Raw genomic sequence first — 23,127 nt, 5'->3', positions numbered from 1 at the left:
GTGGGGTGTAGGGGTGTGGTATTGGTGTGGAGTGTAGGGGTGTGGTACTAGTGTGGAGTGTAGTACTAGTGTGGGGTGTAGGGGTGTGGTACTGGTGTGGAGTGTAGTACTAGTTTAGGGGTGTAGGGGTGTGGTACTAGTGTGGTGTGTAGTACTAGTGTGGGCTGTAGGGGTGTGGTACTAGTGTGGCATGTAGGGGTGTGGTACTAGTGTGGAGTGTAGGGGTGTGGTACTAGTGTGGAGTGTAGAGGTGTGGTACTAGTGTGGAGTGTAGGGGTGTGGTACTAGTGTGGAGTGTAGGGGTGTGGTAATAGTGTGGAGTGTAGGGGTGTGGTACTAGTGTGAAGTGTAGTACTAGTGTGGGGTGTAGGGGTGTGGTACTGGTGTGGAGTGTAGGGGTGTGGTACTAGTGTGGAGTGTAGTACTAGTGTGGGGTGTAGGGGTGTGGTACTGGTGTGGAGTGTCAGGGTGTTGTTCTAGTGTGGGGTGTAGGGGTGTGGTACTAGTGTGGAGTGTAGGGGTGTGGTACTAGTGTGGGGTGTAGGGGTGTGGTACTAATGTGGAGTGTAGTACTAGTTTGGTGTGTAGGGGTGTGATATTAGTGTGGAGTGTAGTATTAGTATCGGGTGTAGGGGTGTGGTACTAGTGTGGAGTGTAGGGGTGTGGTAATAGTGTGGAGTGTAGGGGTGTGGTACTAGTGTAGAGTGTAGTACTAGTTTGGGGTGTAGGGGTGTGGTACTGGTGTGGAGTGTAGGGGTGTGGTACTAGTGTGGAGTGTAGTACTAGTGTGGGGTGTAGGGGTGTGGTACTGGTGTGGAGTGTAGTACTACTGTGGGGTGTAGGGGTGTGGTACTGGTGTGGAGTGTCAGGGTGTTGTTCTAGTGTGGAGTGTAGGGGTGTGGTACTAGTGTGGAGTGTAGGGGTGTGGTACTAGTGTGGGGTGTAGGGGTGTGGTACTAATGTGGAGTGTAGTACTAGTTTGGGGTGTAGGGGTGTGGTATTAGTGTGAAGTGTAGTATTAGTATCGGGTGTAGGGGTGTGGTACTAGTGTGGAGTGTAGGGGTGTGGTAATAGTGTGGAGTGTAGGGGTGTGGTACTAGTGTGGAGTGTAGTACTAGTTTGGGGTGTAGGGGTGTGGTATTAGTGTGGAGTGTAGTATTAGTGTCGGGTGTAGGGGTGTGGTACTAGTGTGGAGTGTAGGGGTGTGGTACTAGTGTGGAGTGTAGTACTAGTGTGGGGTGTAGGGGTGTGGTACTGGTGTGGAGTGTCGGGGTGTGGTACTAGTGTGGAGTGTAGTACTAGTGTGGGGTGTAGGGGTGTGGTACTGGTGTGGAGTGTAGTACTACTGTGGGGTGTAGGGGTGTGGTACTGGTGTGGAGTGTCAGGGTGTTGTTCTAGTGTGGAGTGTAGGGGTGTGGTACTAGTGTGGAGTGTAGGGGTGTGGTACTAGTGTGGGGTGTAGGGGTGTGGTACTAATGTGGAGTGTAGTACTAGTTTGGGGTGTAGGGGTGTGGTATTAGTGTGAAGTGTAGTATTAGTATCGGGTGTAGGGGTGTGGTACTAGTGTGGAGTGTAGGGGTGTGGTAATAGTGTGGAGTGTAGGGGTGTGGTACTAGTGTGGAGTGTAGTACTAGTTTGGGGTGTAGGGGTGTGGTATTAGTGTGGAGTGTAGGGGTGTGGTACTAGTGTGGAGTGTAGTACTAGTGTGGGGTGTAGGGGTGTGGTACTGGTGTGGAGTGTCGGGGTGTTGTTCTAGTGTGGAGTGTAGGGGTGAACAGTTATATGAATAGCAGTAGTAGTGTAACAGGTACTATTACATAGCAGTATTCACATACAGAAAAATTTAATAAAAATTGTCACATGGTTTTAAATACTACAATGAACTACACAAGCTATTTTAGAAGCTGTGGAAATCATGGAAGCTCTTCAGACTGCCCTGGGGTTAATTCAGACTGCCCTGGGGTTAATTCAGACTGCCCTGGGGTTAATTCAGACTGCCCTGATGACCATTCCTTCATGCATACAATGGATATTAGGGTTTTTTGCACTGTAAGCACATATGAAAATGTGACCTTTTCATCCAGGGCTTTGTGGTGCTCGAACAGGGATTTGAGAGCTTTGAGCACTTCCACCTCGCTGGACACACCACTCTGTGTCTGTGCCTGTCTCTTCACCACCGTCATTCTGAGAGAGCGCTCATGTCGAGACACCAAACATTCCAGATGTTCCAACAGCAGCTACAAACAGAGCAGCACACACACTCATGCATGCATATACATACACAAAGATGTACACAAATACATTTATGTGAACACACTCTCATCACACACCCTTCACCCCCCCCCCCACACACATGCTTGTGCACAGACATGCTCATCACACTCCTTTCATGATTCTTCATCTCTCTCTCCTTTTCTCTCTCTCTCTCTCTCTCTCTCTCACACACACACACACACACATGCACAAACATATGTGTGTGTACAGACACCCTCATCACACTCCTACATCAATTGTCACCTATCACACACACGAATCTCTCACTTTACATCAACCTTCATCTTTCTCACACACACACACACACACACACACACACACACACACACACACACACACACACACACACCCATATCAGCCTTCAGCTCTCATACATTCATTACACTTGCACAACTCCATTAGCCTTTACCTCTGATATGCACACACACACACACACACACACACACACACACACACACACACACACACACACACACACACACACACACACACAAACACACCACAAGCCACCCCCACCCCCCACACACACATCATCAGCCTTCACCTCACACACACAGGCATGAACATGCACACACAAAGTGATGTGTGTGCGTGTGTCTATGTGACATGTAGTGTGGGTATAAGTCTGTCTATGTGATATCTATGTGATATGTAATGAGGGTATAAGTGTGTCTATGTGATATGTAGTGAGGGTATAAGTGTGTCTATGTGATATGTTGTGTGGGTATAAGTGTGTCTATGTGATATGTAGTGTGGGTATAAGTGTGTCTATGCTATATGTAGTGTGGATATAAATGTGTCTATGTGATATGTAGTGTGGGTGTAAGTGTGTCTATGTGATATGTAGTGTGGGTATAAGTGTGTCTATGTGATATGTAGTGTGGGTATAAGTGTGTCTATGTGATATGTAGTGTGGGTATAAGTGTGTCTATGCTATATGTAGTGAGGGTATAAGTGTGTCTATGCTATATGTAGTGTGGATATAAATGTGTCTATGTGATATGTAGTGAGGGTATAAGTGTGTCTATGTGATATGTAGTGTGGGTATAAGTGTGTCTGTGATATGTAGTGAGGGTATAAGTGTCTATGTGATATGTAGGGAGGGTATAAATTTATGTGTCCTTGTTATTCTCACGCGCGTGTTATTCCTTTCAGCTTTAAGTTCAGCAATCTCTTCCTCTCTTTCCAGTAGCTGTTCACGGCACGTGTTCAATTCTTTAGTTAACACAGCAAACTCCTGTAACACACGCATAAACACACAGCACACATGTATTTTCATTTAGACATTTAGACATTGTTATTAATAATGCTAAAGTGCTGATGTTAGCTGTTGCTGAGCTTACCTGTGGCAGTGCTATGGACAGCTGTCTCTGCAGGGACTCCTTCTCATGGCTGAGGTCTCGGAGACGCAGCTGAGCTGTGCTCAGTGTCTCCTGGGTGTCCCTTAGGCTGTCCAGGAGTCTCTCTCTCTCTGCCAGCATGCTGACCATCACACACTCCAGACCCCCTGCCTCAGCCCCTCCCCCAGCCCCTCCCCCAGACGCACCAACCCGCCCATCTTCTGAGATGGTGGGCATCACTTCACACATCATTGTGATCCAGTAAAGAGGTTCCTGTGGTACTCCCACCAAAAACTGCAATCACAACTCCAGATTGAAGTGAACCGAATTAACAAACCAGCAAGTGCAAAAGAAACGTGCACAGTACAAATGTCAGTTAAGGTATGTGTATGTGAGTTATGTATGTCTGTGTATTATGTATGTGAGTTATGTATGTTTATTTGAGTTAAGGAATGGGAGTTATGTATGTTTACGTGAGTTAAGGAATGGGAGTTATATATGTGCATGTGAGTTATGCATGCTTATGTGAGCTAAGGTATGTGGGTTATGTATGTGAATGTGAGTTAAGGTATGATCCTCAAAGTACATAAATTATCTGTTTATTTCCACACTCTGATCAAATTAGTGCTTCTCAGGGACCAAACAGTCATTATGTTACAGCTCACACAGGTTTCCTGAAGTAATGAATGAATGCACATGTGACCCTGGTCGCTGGGGTTTGGGCCATGTTATAACTTATCCAGCCAAGTTCTGGTTCCTGTATGTTTGTTCGTGCCAGCACTACCATCTCATCCACTGGTTTACTCTCGTTTAGACTGGGTGCTTATATCAGTATGAGCTTTCATTCATGGTACAGGCAGGCACACCAGCCTACTTGTAATGTAAAGGTGAGATGGATTCATTTGATTGTAATTATCCACAACTATTAACAGAAATGATATGAGGGCAGTGAATGACAGGGCAGACAGCAGAGTCAGAATTTGTTTGGAACAGAATCTCCTTCGGGATCAATAAAGTATCTATTCATTCATCCATTCATCCATTCATTCAGAAACAGGCGTAGCCTCTGAGGGACCAAGAGAGGTCACTGCTCCCAGCACCTAAAACCAAAACAAAACATTGTTTAGTTAGCAAGTCTTTATCAAATCTTATCAAGAGTTTTCTGTATGAATATTTGTACCATAGCTCTATATGTGAATGTATAACTTCACTTTGAGGATGTTCCTGAAATGCAGTTGTCATCAACAATTTCTGTTGTTCTGTCACTGGTCTACTTATAAAATTATAAAAAGCTGATACCAACAACCCAGTCTTGAGTCCTACAGGTGGCAAACACATGCCCCAATCATGTGACCAACCATGTGACCAAGCCAGCTGCCAATAGACACACTGGCCAGGGTGTGTGTGTTCTGGCCTTGTACTGAACAAGCTAATTTAGTCCTAGTGTATGTAATTCTATAATGGTAAATATCCTTTTTGAAAAGCATTTTCAACATACTGTCAATAAGTAAAGGGTTATGGTTAGATTTATGATTTGGGGTAAGGTGAATGCTTCTTTGGATATAAACAGTTAAGAGATAAACATCTGAGCACCACATCCCCAAGCACTAAGCCTCCTGCATGTATGCAGTGTTGAGATTACTGTATTGAGATTACTGTGTTGGGATTACTGTATTGAGATTACTGTGTTGGGATTACTGTATTGAATGCTGCACTGGAGCCAATGAACGTATCTGAACAAATCGGAAGAAATGCATTTGTATGTTTCAAGTGGTTTACAGTCATATGAAAAGCAGCTGAGATTGTGTCTTCCATAGAACTACTGACAAACAAAATGAGGGGACCAAGGGCAGCTGGGATGAGCCACCTTTGGTATGCAGCATTAAAATTTCTGTTTTGGATTATGGATTATAATTGTGTACTGAGCACAGACAGTTTGGTACGTAGCATTAATTGTTCTTTTCCGGATTATTGATTATTGTGTACTGAGTACAGAACATTTTAAACATGTCAGCTCTTTCAGTTGTTGATCAATCATTATTATGCTACAAATTTAAATCCCTCAACCTATCAGACCCTGGGATTATGTATGACGTCACTTTAGGTTAGAGTTTTTGTGCGTAAGTCTTTGTTTCATTCTCCATTACTCACACTCTTTTGCTTGCTCTCAAAAAAAGTTGATTTCTGTGATATTGTCTATAATATGTGGCAGTCAGGGAGCCCCTAAGATACAGGAGACTCCCGGACCTTCTGGGAGACGTAGGATGTCTGATGTCTGTAACGGGTTTGTGACATGGGGACAGAGGCAGCAGGAGGCAGAGGCTGTGAGCGAAAGACTTTATTATCCATAGTTCAAACTGAAATACTCAGGCCACTAGGCAGATCAAACACAACAGTATACTCAAGGTGATGCAGGTAAATAAAGCAGCCACAGGTGTATGGCAGGTCCAGTGCAGAGCAGGCTATCCCACGTAGTGAGGTGAGGGCTGCAGGCTGTATGTGCAGCACTGGACGGCGCGACCTGTGGGGATTTAAAGAGCCTGAGTCCAATTAGTGCCAGGTGCTAATACTCGGGTGATTGGGAGTGAGGGAGTGTCCGGGAGTGAGAGGGCGTGCGCAGAGTGGGAGTGGGCGTGTGTGAGAGGGAAGGAGTGGGCGTGTGTGAGAGGGAAGAAGTGTGTGTGTGCGCCCTCTGGTGGCGTCTGGACTGACCCACCATGACAGGTTTCTAAAGGGGTTTTATGGCATATCTATGGCTGGAGATTATAACATCCACTTTGAAAATCTCCACGACTCTTTTAGCATAAACTTTCAAGCAATTCTGGATTCAATTGGTATCACTCAGAATGTGGTGGGTCCTACGAATAATTGTAGTCATTTGGTATTGACATAGCCAGTTTAGTGGTACATCCTCAAAGTGAGGCAGTTTCTCCTCACAGCCTCATAATGTACGAGTTGCGTTTGAACGCCCCATTACCAAATTAAACAAACTATTACATCTAGTACCACAGCTGCGCTCATTGATACTTTACCGGATCTGACAAACAGTAATCCACCTGTAGCTCTGGAAGGGCTAGAGCGGATTACCGAGCACGTCGAGACTTCTCTCTGTACAGCTTTAGATAAGGCTGCGCCACTGCGATATAAGAAAGTAAGTGACAGAAGTATGGTGCCTTGGTACAATGAGCACACACGTAGTCTCAAATGACCCGCGCGAATTCAGGAGCGTAAATGGTGAAGTTATAAGTATACAGATTATCATGGAAAAACAGCCTTATTGAATATAACATGATTAAAGTTAATCCTAGTTTATGGTTATTACATGGTTAGGGTTAGGTTAGGGGTTAGGGTTAATCCTAATCCTGGTTTTATTGTTATTACAAGGTTAGGTTAGGGGTTAGGGTTAATCCTAACCCTGGTTTATGGTTATTACAAGGTTAGGTTAGGGGTTAGGGTTAATCCTAATCCTGGTTTTATTGTTATTAAATGGGTTATTAACTGCTGAGTAGTGCTCAGAAGTGCTTTTTGAGTATAAATTCCAGTTGGAGTGTTTGTGACACTGTCACAGACAGATTACATCAACCTTTTGAGCATGTTCCTCCTGCTAGAGCATTGCTAAGGCATTTTTTTCGTATAGTAGCAATAGCCTACTTAGCTAGCTAGCTAACTAACCATGTATATAATGCTAATGCTATATTTATTTGAATGCTGATTGGTGCGCGTGCTTCGCACTTCCTTTGTTTTGTTACTTTTTTAATGAACACGCGCCTGAAGGAACAAATAAAAAATAAAAAGTAAGAGATTTGACTTTGAAATGTAATGAAGTTAAAGTAACTTCGTTACTGTCCACCACTGGCATTTTCCCACCAACAACAGTCTAAGAACAGAGTTCCCAGTGTGGTAAAGCCTTGATTTCAAGATGTTCCAGGTGCTTAAACAAACCTGACCTAGTTCTCAACAGAACCAGAACATTTGACCATATTAACATTTGACCCAATCATTAACTGTATAATGGCTTCCCAACACAAAGACAAACATATCTTGTTCCTACATAAAAAGAATAAAATGATCAAATAAATATGCATATATTACTATTTACATGTATGTATACTTCTGAAGGTGTCTTCTATGTATACTTCTTGTGTTGTCATCTCCAGCTACAGTATTAAGGTGTAGGCATCTACATCATTGCTCTAGATGATTCGGACCACTTCCAGCTGTCAGCAGTTTCTTTCCCAACCTTTCACCTCGACAGACATTTAGTGTCTCTTCTGCCTGTAAAGGGTGCAACAGAACACTAAGGACCCAGTTCTATAGTCCAGTATCCAACAATGCCTTCAGAACTTTTGCAGCTAAAGTTACCTTTAACACTCGGTTACTTAAAATTTCCTCTAAAGCCTGTTTTATTTAAACTTCAGGTTGACAGTGCAATCTTTATTTATTTCTATAATATGTTATTTTTGTTCTACTGTTATTTCTATTTAGTGTTCAAATTGCTTGCTGTTCTCACACAGACTCTGACAGGTTTACTGAATCTACCTGTGTAACTCCCAGTGGCGTCTCTGCCACAGAAAGCCTGGTGGGGCATAATAAACTCTGGGCAGTATCTGACACATACACACAGACCTGCTTGCACAATGAATCCAAACACTAACGCACTAAACAATAAAGTAAAATATAAACATGTTTATGTACAGCAGGAATGAGCAGAATCAAAAGCCAGAATACAAGTGACATCACCAATAACGGAAATAACTGGTGTGGTCCCAAACGTTTCAACGTGGTCCCAAATGTTTCAACGTGGTCCCAAACGTTTCATCTCTCGTTTTTGCTCTAATTGGAAGGTGACGCTGCAAGGACGAAGCAAACCACTAGCTCGTTTATTAGCACGTAAAGCATATTAGCGCTAACAACAACATGTAGCGTAAATCAGTGACAAATATCCAAAAACTTACAGTCACAACCACATAGAACACTTAAATACACTGGCACAAATCAGACACATATGCAACACATGACATTGACATGATGAGAGACACAAATGACAATGACACACACAACAACACAGCATGTGGACCGCACACACAAACACTGCTACATGTGGACTGAGACAGACATAGACAGACAAAGACAGACATAGACCCCCAGGACATCTGTTCTTATTCTTACACACCCCCGAGGCCGGAGACTGGGGCTGTACTAAATTTAATGTTTAAATTGTTGAATTGATTCATACTTTCAAATTGGAAATCCTTGCTATTAGCTATTAACAGCCAGACACCAAAGACAAGAAGAAAAGCCAAGAACTTCAAAACTACAGCTGAGCAAATTAAACTGGAACGTTGACTCTCATCAGTTAATCCTCAAACCCTATTCCACCTAAAATGGGGCATATGGACTACTATAGTCCATACATACATTACACATAAACAAATATTTACAGTTATTTACAACAATCCAACCGCAAGTATTCATGGGACTGATGTCACCTACAACCCGCCCTAATTTGGTTATCATCACTGCTCTAAATGAAACATGATAATCCATCATCAGTAAACATGTCAGGCCTAGTTTCGCCCCCTTGTCAATCTTGTTTTTTGGTTCCCTTTAGACCCGCTGAAATTCCTGCTAAAAGGGAGTTTTGGCACCACCTACTTGAGGTCAGCGCTGTGCAGTCCCGCTAAAACTAAGGTTTCTGGGATATTCGCGGCAGAATAGACCATACACTGCTGCGAGTAAGTACTGTTCTGCTCCGCCAAAGCGGTTTTAACTTTGTCGTGTTCATTTTATTTTGTTTCATGACGAGGGAAAACGAAATAAAATGAAAACGACATTCTGAAGTGTTAGCAGAATAAAACATGTGGTCGCGTTAATCCTCAAGTTCAACTATAAGACGGGATGATTGTGTCTTAGGGGTGGGCGATATGGGAAAAAAAATAGTATCACGATTTTTTTCATAAAATCACGATTTCGATTTTTTATCACGATCTTCCATCCAAAAAAAAAACAAAAAAACACAAACAAAGCTACAAAACAAAGGGCTACAAAGCTTTCTTTTTAAGCAGATTTAAATGAATGATATTGCAATTTTCCATGTGCAAACATTGTAAACAAAAAATGTAAACAACACACGTGACACTGTGTCACGTAGGGCTACGCCCCCCTCTCCTAGCTGTCACTCCGGTTTCCCCGTTCCTTGTGTCTGTTGTTCCCTGCTCCTTGAGCCCGCCTTGTTGTGTTTCTATGGTTTCCCCACATCTGCCACGCCCATGCCGTTATTGTCTTCACCTGTTTCCATAGTTGCCAGGTTTGCGGTTTTCACGCCAAATTGGGCTTGTTTGAAAATCCAGCCGCAGGTAAAAGTTCTGGGGTTGCGGGGTGCGGTTCTTTGGGCTACTTTTGAGTTGGACCACCACGGGGGTTACAAGTCAACACAAAGAATCGATCGCGATATAATACTTAATTTGTCTCCATTTTAAACACTCAGCCCCCCCCCACCCCCCCGTCAACTACTTTGGGTTTTGGGATAGTTTAGGCTGCTGAAGGGCGGGTTTTACACTGACTTTGTGCGGGATATTTTTGTAGGACCTGGCAACCCTGCCTGTTTCTAGTCTAGTTCAATGTATTTATAGTCCCCGTGTCTCCCATGTCGGTATCGGTTATTTTGTGCTACTTACCTGTTTATTCTCTTGCCTTGTTCGTGCTCTAGTGGATTTAACTGTTTCCGTTTCGTCTTCGTCGTAAGTACGTTCAGCCTAGTCTTTGTTTCCCCTGCCTTGTTTTGTTTTGTGCCACCATGCCTGTTTATATTTCATGTTCGGACTGCCTACCTGTTATGACCCCTGCCCGGTATTACGACTCTGTCCATTCAAAAAATCTCGCTCTCCTCAGCGTTTGTGTCCGCCTCCCTGCTCTGGGTCACGCAGTTCCTTACACTGTTAAAGTGCACTATTGCACTAAATATTTCCCAGCACTTTAAACTTAAAAGTTAAATATTTATACATATAGTCGAAATGATTCGATATAATTCGCTTTTTTATCACATTATTTAATGGTGGTTTATTTTCAAAACGCCCAATCTTAACGTCTTCACGTTCTCTCATGTTTCATCCTGGAATTACAAGAGGTTTGTATTTGTTAACGTAATAAAAAAGAACTGTTCAGTCAGACAGATATTTGTTGTGAAACGAAGTAGTTACAATTTCAACCATTTTCAAGTAATTTAGCCTAAATTCCAGCACTTTTCAAACCTAAAATACAAAGCAACTTTAAACTTCGTCAAGTAAATGTTCCTTCCCCTGTTTTTGAGGGATGTTTCTTTATACTACCACATATCGTTCGCGTGAGGTGTGGCGGAGTCGCGCGCTATGGTCACTTGTGAGACGGCTGCCCGCATTGTTTCACTTTCGGCATATTACTTGGGATGTCTACGTCTCAAGTGATTAAATAAATTTGTTGTACTGGCATCAGACGTTTTCACGTGTTCTTTGCACACTTTACATGTCGCTGTAGTTTGGTCTTGGTCAGTGGAAGAAAATCCGAATCAATTTCAGATTACAGAGGTGGATTTCCTCTTCTTTACCAGCTCCTCGGTTTGGCTTTCAGCCGTCATTGTCCACGCAGTTTTTAGTTTTTACAAACACAACATGGAGGCGTGGAAGAAGCACAGTTCGCTGTGATTGGTCAGTCCTACGCCCTACGTCTGACGCATCAGTGGGAACCAGCATAAAAAAGTCATTGCGCTGATTGGCAAAGGCGATCTATATGATTTCTCTAATTTGGTAGATCGCCTGCGATTCTCCACTCGTTATCGCCATTCACGATTTTATATCGTCATATTGTGCACCCCTATTGTGTCTACTGCGATGTTGTTATTGATGTAACTGCTTGAATGATGCAATTTGAGAGCTCACTGCATCACGCTACTAAGTGAATGTATATTGAGTATTATGCATTGATATTCGCGGGAGAATAGACCATACACTGCTGCGAGAAAGGCTATAACTGTATATGCCACGCGCTATGAGACGTTACTGGGTGTGGTCATACTCCGTGTTCGTTTACAGACCATTTACTGCTGTGACACAACATTAAAGAGAAGCCCGTCACCCACAACCTGGTGTCTGTCGTGACTGGGGATGGGGACGTGGACCATAGGTCACACAAACAGACCTTATGTCTGCCCCAATGCTAGGCAACCACACAGATATTGTTGCCCGCTCTCTTCACTTAGTTAGGCTGTGGTGGCTATCATGCAAAGTGAATCTCCTCATGTTGAGTGTTTGGGATCACAATCCTATCCCAATGCTGGAGCAGACTGTCGTCCTATGACAATGATGTGTAGGAAAAAAGAAACTAAAAGGTGAAGTGAAACTTAATGTTTTCCTGAAAGACTGTGGAAGAGCAGAAGTGAAGAGTCCACAGTGGCCTTGAGAAGAACAGGGTGAGCTCCCTCAGTGCAGGATGGAAGGTAAACAGTCTTTAGATAAGCAGGCAGGCAATTAGAGAGGAGCAGGTGGGTTTAGATGGAGAGCAGTGAAGGTGGGGGAGTTATCGAAACTTAGAGAGAAAGAGTATGAAAGGGAAGACATCGCCCAGCACGGGTGACTTTTTGCTTGGACGCTGCTGAGATCCACTTGGGTTAGGTAGAGTTCTAGGCAACTAGCACCAGTGCACTAGAGAGTTTGTACCACGTATACTTTGGCTATTTTGTACTCGCTTATGTTCTATATAAATTTATCTGAAAATAACTTTTGGTGTCAAGACTTTGCTTGGGTCACTCAGTCAAAACCAATCGGTTCATCGGGGCAGTGTTGGGACCCATCTGGGTCAGGAGAAAAAATCCCAACAGATGCCCTAGCAGCAAAGCTAATAAGAAGCTAATAATTCTAATGTATTATTACTAATGTAGTTATTCTGTGTGTTGCACATGAAATAACCAACCATCTCTAATAAAGTCTACCACCTTCTTTATGTTTGGGTCACTCCTAGGGTAACGGAAGCACTACACCAGTGTAAAGGATGTGTGACACCAATGTAAAGAGGCGTGTGTTAGATAGAAGACATGGAGGCAACTCTCTTCCCGTGCTGTCACTCTATTTCTGCGCACAATCAGCAGTAACACTGTACTTTCTCAGCTACAGTTTTTGTACCCTCTGCCATTCTATTCATACTATCAACAATATGCACTCATAGCCACACATACACACTGTATTACACGGCCAGGCTACGCCACCAATGGAATCGCAGCCATTACAGCTTGAATCTCTACAGTGAGAGAGCAAAAAGAAAAGATGCAACACTATGTGATCATATAGTGGTTTAAACAATGTAATTTTTTTCTTCAATAGTTTCATTGACTAGCCTGGAATTATAATAAAACAAAAGAAAGGGAGGATTACTTACCTGCGCACAACTAGCAGTAACACTGTACTTTCTCAGCTATGGTTTTTGTGCCCTCTGGGGAATATATATTTATGTCTAGTGAGAGATGATTGTAGAGGCAGAGTCCGCTAGCACAGCGTGGTTAGGCCTTGAAAGTCCAAAACACTTAACTATGCAAAACAAGTAATATTGGTTTGGTGCTATTAATGTAGAAAATGGTATGTATTGTATCTATAAGCTATTCAATTATTACTTTAACTTAGGATAGTGAAATCCTTCCAGACGCTATTTTCACAACCTACCTCAGGAAACACTATGAAAGTCTGCCAGAATGTGGAAGCACAAAAAGCATGAAGGCAGTTATGTAGCTTATTTGCAGGAAGTTGTAATGGCGTAGCAGGATTACAAAGCTTATCGGCAACAAAAATAAAGAAAGAAAGAAAATAGAAACACTAAGGTGTGAAGGACCAGCACCCTGCAATTTTGGCTGAATTAATGCACTATTTCGTCTTCTCTGTTGTGATCTCATCACTGCTTCTATTTTGCCCTCTGTGTCCGAGCTAGTAATGTTGTTGACTGGATTGCGGGACAGTGTGAGCCACCACTAGTAACATCCCCTGGAACATGCACAGCCCTCACATTGAACAGCATCAGGTGCATTATCAATCAATCAATCAATCAAAGTTTATTTGTATAGCGCTTTTAACCACTCAAGTGCATTAGCAGCTGGGATGGCCCCTTTGCTTTATCAGGTCAAGTTTTACCTGCTTTTGCCAATTCATGTCCAAATAATTTGAGTTCAAGTTTGCTGAATTGACATTTATCTCTCTTAATCTTCAGCTTCTAGGTTCTTATCATGTACAGCTTGGTCTTCACCAGATACTACAATGTCATCTATTACCACTCTAGTCCCCTCATTACTCTTTAGCTAATTTCCCATTGAAAAATCCCAGGTGCTGAGGTAATTCCAAAAGGCAGTTGCTGGAAATGGAATTGTCTCTGGGAATGATAATCGTGGTCAATGTCGCACTGTTAAGATCTAATGGGATTGGCTAGATTCCTAAAGAGGCATTGAGGGTGGAAAACACACTCGCTCTACACATGTCCCTCTTGACTGTTTTATGTCCACACAGATCCTTATTTTTCTTTACTACTGGGACCATTGGAGGGCACCATTCCATGAGCTCAGTGACCTCACATATGATTCCCATGGATTGCATCTTTTGTAACTCATCATACACTTTTTGCATCCTGTGGAAATGGCATTTTACGTGGTGAGGACTGACTGTATGGAACTACATTGGGCTTAATTTCAACTGGTTTTCATTTCAAAAGACCAATTTCACTGAACTCTTGGGCACTGACTTGGTCGACAAAGGCCATGTTGCCTGCTGCCTTCCTACTCAGAAGATTGTGAGTATTCTGACCACGAAACTCCAAAATTTGTAGCTGACTCCTTTTCATTGTGACTGTCAAGAATTTCTCCATTTGATTGACTGACCCACCTGGATTTTTAAGGACTGTCCATTTTCGCCAGCATCGGTCGCTGTGGGAGGGCCAGTATGTGCTATGCAACATACTGTATCTGTATCTACTCTGAAGCTCATCAGTTTACCACTTACTGGATTACCTGCCATTCAGCTTCTCAATGCACAACTCAGGCACAGTCCTTTCATGGTTTAATTCTTACTTAACTAATCACTATCAGTTTACAGAGTTCAATAATATTCCATCTAAATGCACAAAAGTGAAATATGGAGTCCCGCAAGGCTCCATCTTAGGACCACTATTTACATTATATAGGCTACCACTGGGCATAGTTATAAACAAACATGGTGTAAACTTTCCCTGCTATGCAGATGATACTCAACTTTAGTCTACATATCAGCTAAACATGATGACAAACTCAGTTTAGGAAAAATTGAGGCCTGCGTAAGAGATGTTAAATGCTGGAAGTTGCTAAATTTCCTCCAACTTAATGAGGACAAAACGGAAGTTCTCCTTCTGGGCCCAATGGCCACAAGACAGAAAATGCCAGATCTAATGCTAAATCTCACAGACTATCCAATTACGCCTGGCTCAGTAGGCAAAAATCTCAGCGTCATTCTAGACTCTGGCGTATCATTTGATAAATACATAGACAATACAACCAGGAGAGCTTTTCTACATCTCCACAAAACTGCCAAGCTAAGAAATGCATTATCGCAGCATGATGCAGAAAAATTTGTACACGCTCCAGATTAGACTACTGTATGTCATTGGCTCCCAGTTAAATTCTGTATTGATTTAAAAATCCCTCTACTGACTTATAAAGCACTGCACGGGCTTGCTCCTGATTACCTCCAGGAACTTATTTCCTATTATGAACCCCCACGTCCACTAAGATCACAGGGTGTTGGCCTCTTATTAGTTCCAACAATTACTAAGGTAACCGCAGAGGGAAGAGCCTTTCCTTATAAGGCCCCCCAACTATGGAATAACCTTCCAGAATACATCCAGGAATTTACACAGTCTCAATCTTTAAGTCTAGGTTGAAAATCCACTTATTTAGTTTAGCGTTTGATAATTAATATCCCCCCTTAGATAAAGGTACAGAACCAGGGGTTCATAGGGCAGTCATGGGCAGTCATGGCCTGGTGGTTAGGGAACTGGTCTTGTGACCGGAGGGTCGTGGGTTCGATCCCCAGACCTGAGACCATGACTGAGGTGCCCCTGAGCAAGGCCCTTAACCCTCAATTCCTCACTTGTATATAAAAAAAATGAGATAAAAATGTAAGTCGCTCTGGAGAAGGGCGTCTGCCAAATGTAAATAGACGAAGCGTTTTATGGTAGACTGGGGCTCTGGTGCGGTCATCCCATCACTGCATGTGGTCACTCAAGTTTGTTGACAGTGCAGTGGATGGATGCCATTGTCTCAGAATGCTCCCAAGTCTGTGTTACCTTCTGGTTTTGCTTTTTTTAGCCAGGCTGAAATAATTTAATTTAATGCCGGAGTTGCTGTCACATTCCAGAAATGTTTAAATTTCATGTCCCGCATATGATCCCATACAGAGATAATTTTCCCTGTTTTATTTTTCCATATGGCTGCCTGTCTACCCGAGAAATACTGAGACGAGCCTTTCCCGAGATCCATCCTGGGCCAGCCACCTCCTGCCTAACCATCTATGATGAAGGATCAATCCACTGCCCTGACTAACCAGTGTGGATGAAGGATCAACCCACTGCCCTGGACCCTCTCACCGCCCCAAATTCTCCCTTGCTATGAGTACTATTACCAACCATCAAGATGTTTAGGACTGAATAGGAATTACATAGAGAATTCATGTATATAAATACACACTAAGATGAGACTTCTTTATCCTTCCCATCTTTTCTTTGTTTTTCTATCTCTTTAATTGTTATTATGGTGACCAGCGTAGGCCAGAAATGGATGGGTTCCTCCACTGAGTCAAGGTTTCTTCCTCATGCTCTTAGGGAGTTTTTCCTTGCCACTGTCGCCCTTGGCTTGCTCACTGGGGGCTTGGACTCGGACACTTGTGAAGCTGCTTTGTGACAACAACTGTTGTAAAAAGTGCTATATAAATAAATTTTTGATTGATTGATTGATTGCTTGAGGAAAAAAACTGCTCACCGTTGTCTTCCTGAGAGAAGAGTCATCACACAGACACTGCTCTCACAGACAATGCCTTAAGTTTGCACGCTACAGCGAAATGTCCCAATTGATTACATTTTATTTATTGTAATTGAAATGTATTATTTATTGTAATTTTTTCAGCACCAAGTGTCATGCCATCTCAACATGCCTGATGTACAACTAGTAGTTCTGCAGTGGGTCTGCTGGGCATCCAACACCATGTCACAAATGTCACATCAGACACCTCAAAAAGTAGAGACGACTTTGGCCCTTCCTGTAGAGTGTTTCAGTGTTTTTACCCCAGTCCAGTTTATTGTCTATGTACACTCCCAGGTAATTGTAGCAGAGGTGGGGACTCAAGTCACATGACTTGGACTCAAGTCAGACTCGAGTCATTAATATTAAGACTTTTGACTTGACTTGAAAAAATATTCAGAGACTTAGACTTGACTTGGACTTTTACACCAATAACTTGGGACTTGAATTGGACTTGAACCTGTTTACTTGCAAAGACTTGATTTTTTTTTACCCCAAATCTAAATTTTAAAACGCATATTAATATTTATAAAGTGCGCCCCATTAATTTCATTTCCGTCCTTCTGGCGCAGACCGATCCTCTGCTTTTCCACACTCTGTACGTGTGTGTGCATGAGCTGCAGCACAACCAATCAAATGGGGGGTTGGCGAACGTACATTTTTACCGGGCGGGGTGTAAAATGGACACAAATTAAGTATTATATCGCGATCGATCGATCGCCAGTGGTTGGTGCCAGAGCGAACTAGTAACTCATTGAATCATAGATGTGGATCAGAGGTAAATAAACTAGATTTTTTTCCGGCGTGAGAAATCGGATGTGTGGCGTGAGAGCGTGTGAAGACGGTCAAATGCGTGTGTCTCACGCTCAATGCGTGAGAGTTGGCAACCCTGGGTTCTGTATCTGAACTCAGGGAAGAGAGCCTCTCTCTGTCACCATCATAATATCCAGTTCTATCTCAGCATGGATTGTGTATTTGAAGACATCTACGTAGAGAAAAAAATATATTGACAAAAAGTGGAGCGAGTTTTCAGCTATGGGGACATCATTCATCGTGCACAAATGACATACAGACTTTTGGCCAGCAAATGCAATGCAGAATAGTTTACTGAAATGTCTAAAGTTGCAGATTCCTGTTAATTGTTCAGTTCTTATATTTGTTTGTCTTGTGTCACTCACACATGTTCTCCAAGAAACCAGATAAGAGAAGAGAGGGAAAATGCTGTTATGGTTCTTTGTATTGTACTGTGAAAATATCAGCACTTTTTATTTGAACATGGAGTTCTACTTATGACTTTTTCACAGAATATTTATTTCTGGAAAATTGTAGTTTAAAGTATGAATATTTTTGCAGCTAAGTTTAACATTGAACTGTGCAATAAAGAGGTGTAATTTTAATTTTTTTTTATACTTCGTGTTTTCAGTTGCACATGTTTTATCAAGATTTGAGGAGAATACAGATTTTAAAAAGAATGCATGTCTATTATTTACATTTAAAATATACCTGCAACATTGGTAAAAAAAAAAAAAAAAGACTCGAAAGGACTTGAAATTCCAAGTTTCAGACTTGGGACTTGACTTGACTGTTGCCTGTCTTGACTCGAGACTTGACTTGACTTGAGTGTCTTTGCTTGAGACTTGACTCGGGACTTGAGGTATAAAGACTTGGACTTACTTGAGACTTGCAAAACACTGACTTGGTCCCACCTCTGATTTGTAGTACTCGACAGTGTCCACAGTGACCCCACTGATGGACACAGGGGTCAAGGGTGCCTTGTTTCATCTTAGATCCACCACCAGCTCCTTCGTCTTTGTCACATTAAGCTGTAGATGGTTCAGCTCGCACCATGTGACAAAGTCCATCACCGTAGCCCTGTACTCATCCTCATCACCCTTGCTGATACATCCAACTATCAGTTCCCTGTGGTGCCCTGGTGTTGCTTATCACTCTATCCAACACAGCGTACTACAGGGGCATGTACTGAGGTCTGCCGGTCACATAGTCTGTAATCCAGGACATGAGGGGGTGTCTACTTGCATCACCTATTAATTAATATCGATTGATTAATACCGGGGATTTCCGGGACAAACATGTAACTTTATAGTGGAGTGTTGAAGAGACCCTTGCCATAACAGAACAATAAGCAGATTATTAGCCATGGACACTGATGAGTATTTTCACCTAGAGAATTTTGAAATATAATCTATCGATGAGATAAAAGGATAGAAGAAACACCAGAGCATCTTCCGAGATCAAAACCGAAAGTTTATTTTTAACTACAGCCGAAACTGAGCGGAACTTCAGCAGCGCACCGGTAAGGCAAGGGCTCTGCGTTTCTAACGGCAACAGAGTTGCAGCGACCGGACAGTTGTTAGCAAGCGCTAACACAACAAAACAACATAAAGAACAAAATAATGGTGCCGATACATACAACTGACAACAGACAGACAGATGGTTAAGGACAACATCACCCAAAAATGGAAAAAAATAATAAAAAAAACAACAGCCATTCGCTAAGTAGAACTTACTTCCCTACCTACCAAACCATTAAGACTGTGTCTGTTAACCGTGGCAGATATAGGAATAACAGGGCCATATGTTTTAAAAATCTAATTAAAATTTAATTAAATAATCAACATGAAGTAAGATCATTACAACCCAGCACGTTCACTTCATTTGCGGGATGCAGGGTTATTAACTGTTCCTAGGATCAGGGGGATCACGGCAGGTGGAAGAGCCTTTTCTTTTAAAGCTCCACAACTGTGGAATAATCTTCCTGCCTCTATTCGGGACTCAGACACGGTCTCAATGTTTAAATCTAGACTAAAGACTCATCTGTTTACTTTGGCCTTTGATTAATCTGTTACATATTTACCACATCACATATCTTTCTTCTCCGAGGTTCACCTGGGGAGTAACACTGCAGTCGGAGCCTACAATACCAGTGTCATCACTCCGACACGGAATGAAAACCTGGCGTTCATCACAAGACATTTACATTGACAATATCAACACCCAGAACTTTGATTCTAGTTACCTTATACTTAGTCTGATTGTGTGATTTGTTTGTAACTTGTGTATTCATCTGTATAATTAGTTTTTGTGTAATTTGTGTTAACGGGCCACCCAATGGAGGATGGGTTCCCTTTTGTGTCTTGGTCCTCCCAAGGTTTCTTCCTATTCCCCACCATCTAGGGAGTTTTTTCTTGCCACTGTCGCCTTTGGCTTGCTCATTAGGGATTTGGAAGTATTGTTAACCTTGTAAATCCTGTAAAGCGCTTTGTGACAACATGTGTTGTGAAAAGCGCTATACAAATATATTTGATTTGATTTGATCACCGTCAGCTTCTCACCCAGAAGAGCAGGCTCGATGGTATTAAATGCACTGGAGAAGTAAAAAAAAATATGATCCTTGCTGTGCTGGCTGGCTTGTCCAGGTGAGTGTAGACTTGGTCGAGCAGGTAGACGATGGCGTCCTCAACTCCGAGGCGGGGCAGGTAGGCGAACTGGAGGGGGTCTAGGAGTGGTTGAACTATATGCCAGAGCTTGTCCAGGACGAGCCTCTCCATGGTCTTCATGATGTGGGACGTCAGTCCCACCAGTCTGTAGTCCTTGACATCACTAGGGCCTCTTCAGAATATGAACGATGCAGGACGTCTTCCACAACACAGGGATGCACTGGAGACTCAGGCTCATGTTGAAGACATACTGCAGGACTCCACACAGCTGGGTGACGCAGGCTTTAAGCACACTGGAGGGGGACGCCATCGGGCTCCGCAGCCTTATTTGAGTGGAGTCTATTGAGCTGTCTCCTCACCTGGTCAGCAGTGAGGGTCACTGTGGGGATGGTTTGTGGAGGGGAGGTAAAGGTGTGAGCTGGGTTATCACAGGAGGGGGGCAGGCAATCCAGGATTGGAGGGAGGGTGAGTGGAGGGGGCTGCAGGGAACAGCCAGCAGTAGAATCAGTATGAGGGAGGGCAGAGCCTGTAGTGTCAAACCTGTTAAAGAACTGGTTTAGTTCATTGGCCCTGTCTTCACTGCCCTCTTCTACTCTGTTGTCGTAGGACCTGAAACCGGTGATGGTCCTCATTCCACGCCAAACCTCTCTGATGTTGTTCTTCTGGAGTTTACACTCCAGATTTCTCCTGTAATTGTCTTTCCCTATTCTGATTGTGGGCTTTAGCATCTCCTGGATTGTTCTAACCTCTTCAGTTCTGAATGCCCTCTTCTTGTCGAAGGACCACTTCTGGTCTTAATGTCCTTTTGTTACCCATGGTTTGTTGTCTGGGTAACACTTTACAGTCCTGGTTGGGACAGTGGAGTCCACACAGAAGTTAATGTAGTCCGTTATGCACTCACCAAGCCCGCCGATGTCCTCTCCGTGTGTCTCACAGAGTGCCGGCCAGTCTGTAGTCTCGAAGCAGTCCTGCAGTACCTGATGCATCTCCTCTGACCATCTCCTCACTGTCCTCATGGTTACAGGTTGGCTCTTAACAACAGGTACATACCAGGGGCTGAGGTGTACCAGGTTGTGGTCAGATCTACCCAGAGGGGGGAGGGGGGGGGGCAGCTGTATGCATCTTTAACATTACAGTAGAGCAAATCCAGTATTCGCTCCTCTCTGGTTGGATAGTCCACATACTGAAAAAAGTTCGGTAGTGCCTTCGCCAAAGTGACGTGAATAAAATCACCTGAAATGGCTATAAAAGCATTCAGGTGTTGGACTTGGAGACGTGCTATAGGTGAGTGTATAGCATCACACGCTGACGTCAGGTTTGAAGAGGGGGGAATATAAACAGCCACCATGATGACCTGTGAGAACTCCCGCGGTAAATAATAAGGTCGAAGTCCTACACAAAGCAGTTCAAAATTGGAGCAACAGATTCTTTCCTTGATGGTAATGTGACCAGGGTGACACCAACGGTTATTAATAAGCACGGCGGGACCTCCCCCCTTCCCTATCTCACTCGCCGTGCTGCACCGGTCGGCACAAACAGTCTGAAATCCATCCACGGAAACGATGTTATCGGGAATGTCCTGGTGTAGCCATGTCTCCGAAAAGCACATTAAACTACATTCCCAGTACTCCCGCCGACTCCTTGTTAATGCTGTAAGTTCGTCCATTTTATTCACCAGCGATCTCACGTTGCCCATAACAACGGTGGGGATGTGCGGCTTATATGCTTTTTTTCTCCATAATTGGCTATCGTCTCACTCTCGCTCTGGCTGTGCGCTGGTTAGTTCCACCTCTGCATCCTCTGTGTGTTCACCTCCTTAACTCTGCTGGGATTTGTGTTGTAAAGTCTGCTATATCGGCCGGCTTCAGTACAGTCAGCTGGTCCCGGCTGTACACAGAGCAGACATGTTGCTGCGCCGCGTGATTGAAAAAAGTAAAAACATGATTCGAGAGGACACAGCTTCACAAAGTTACCAACTAAGCATACAAAATTTAAATAAAGAATAAATAAAGCACTTATTGCAAACTATTGTCACCAACTCCGTTTGAAAGCATACTGAGCAGTTGTCTACTTTCTCATACATGGTTCGACCTGGTTTGTCTATCTTTTTGCATCTTTGTAATTGCCCCAAAATCAGCACTTTAGCCTGATTTTGATTGCCTGTTCTGATCGATCACAAGTTTGGACTGTGTCACTGTGCTTTTGCTGACATACTGGTTTTGACCCCTGGATTGGCTAATGATTTTGTCTCCTGCTGCATTCTCACTAAAGGTCTGTATTATGATACTCTCCCTGCGTTACAGATTTTAACACGAACCAGAAGGATTTTTATGCCAAATAATACATTTTAAAATAGATGAAATTATTCTGTTAGTTTTATTTATTTATTTATTTTTCCCACCACCACCCCCTCTCTTCAGAGGACTATTGATACTTTATTGTTTATTCAATCATAAAAACATATATAAATTTAGTACATTTTAAAGGGGAGGGGGTATAAAGGGAGAAGAAAAGGGGGGGTTGTAAAGGGGGACAGTAACAAAAGGAAGAGGGGGTTAAACATATATACAGATATATAATATAATATGGTATAATATAATGCAATATAGTATAATATAATATAATATAACCTAATATAATACAATAATATATAATATACCCTATTGCTTATCAGAAGATAGGACTGTACTAGAATCATGAACTTGTGATTTATTTACTACAGTTGAATTTGCTTATGTTGTGATGTAATATTTGAGTTAGTTGTGTCTAGATTAAGTCTACTTGGGTTGGGGTTAGTTTTAAAATGAGTATAACTGGTCCATTTCATGATTTAATTAAAACTATGGTCAAGGATGGGGTAACATATGCTAAGATTTCTATTCATATTGCGGCATGGGTGTCTGTAGGCATTCTGGAGACGATTTGTGCAGATTATGGATTGAAAAGAAACTACATGAAACCAACAGTAATTTGGATCTTTGCCCTGGCAAATACAACACAC

The 23,127-nt window shown here is 42.8% G+C and overlaps 1 protein-coding gene across 6 annotated transcripts in view; it reads right to left on the bottom strand.

The window, feature by feature from the left end:
* LOC143487638 (liprin-alpha-3-like) overlaps positions 1 to 23,127 on the bottom strand; it is a 116,716-nt gene that overhangs the window by 91,470 nt on the left and 2,119 nt on the right. For all 6 annotated transcript variants that reach the window (XR_013124320.1, XR_013124321.1, XM_076986685.1 and 3 more), the window contains exons 2-4: positions 3,618 to 4,714; positions 3,410 to 3,511; positions 2,073 to 2,237 (exon numbers count right to left, since the gene is read on the bottom strand). Coding sequence is in view for 4 of the 6 variants with exons in the window: in XM_076986685.1 (XP_076842800.1) it covers positions 2,073 to 2,237; positions 3,410 to 3,511; positions 3,618 to 3,866 (516 nt within the window). In the remaining 2 variants the exon portion in view is untranslated. The remainder of the gene's footprint in view (positions 1 to 2,072; positions 2,238 to 3,409; positions 3,512 to 3,617; positions 4,715 to 23,127) is intronic.

Source organism: Brachyhypopomus gauderio, unplaced genomic scaffold (genome assembly GCF_052324685.1).
Source record: "Brachyhypopomus gauderio isolate BG-103 unplaced genomic scaffold, BGAUD_0.2 sc49, whole genome shotgun sequence".
Lineage (NCBI taxonomy): Eukaryota > Metazoa > Chordata > Actinopteri > Gymnotiformes > Hypopomidae > Brachyhypopomus > Brachyhypopomus gauderio.
Note: the sequence above shows the minus strand (reverse complement) of the source record. Positions and strands in the feature narration are given on the sequence as shown.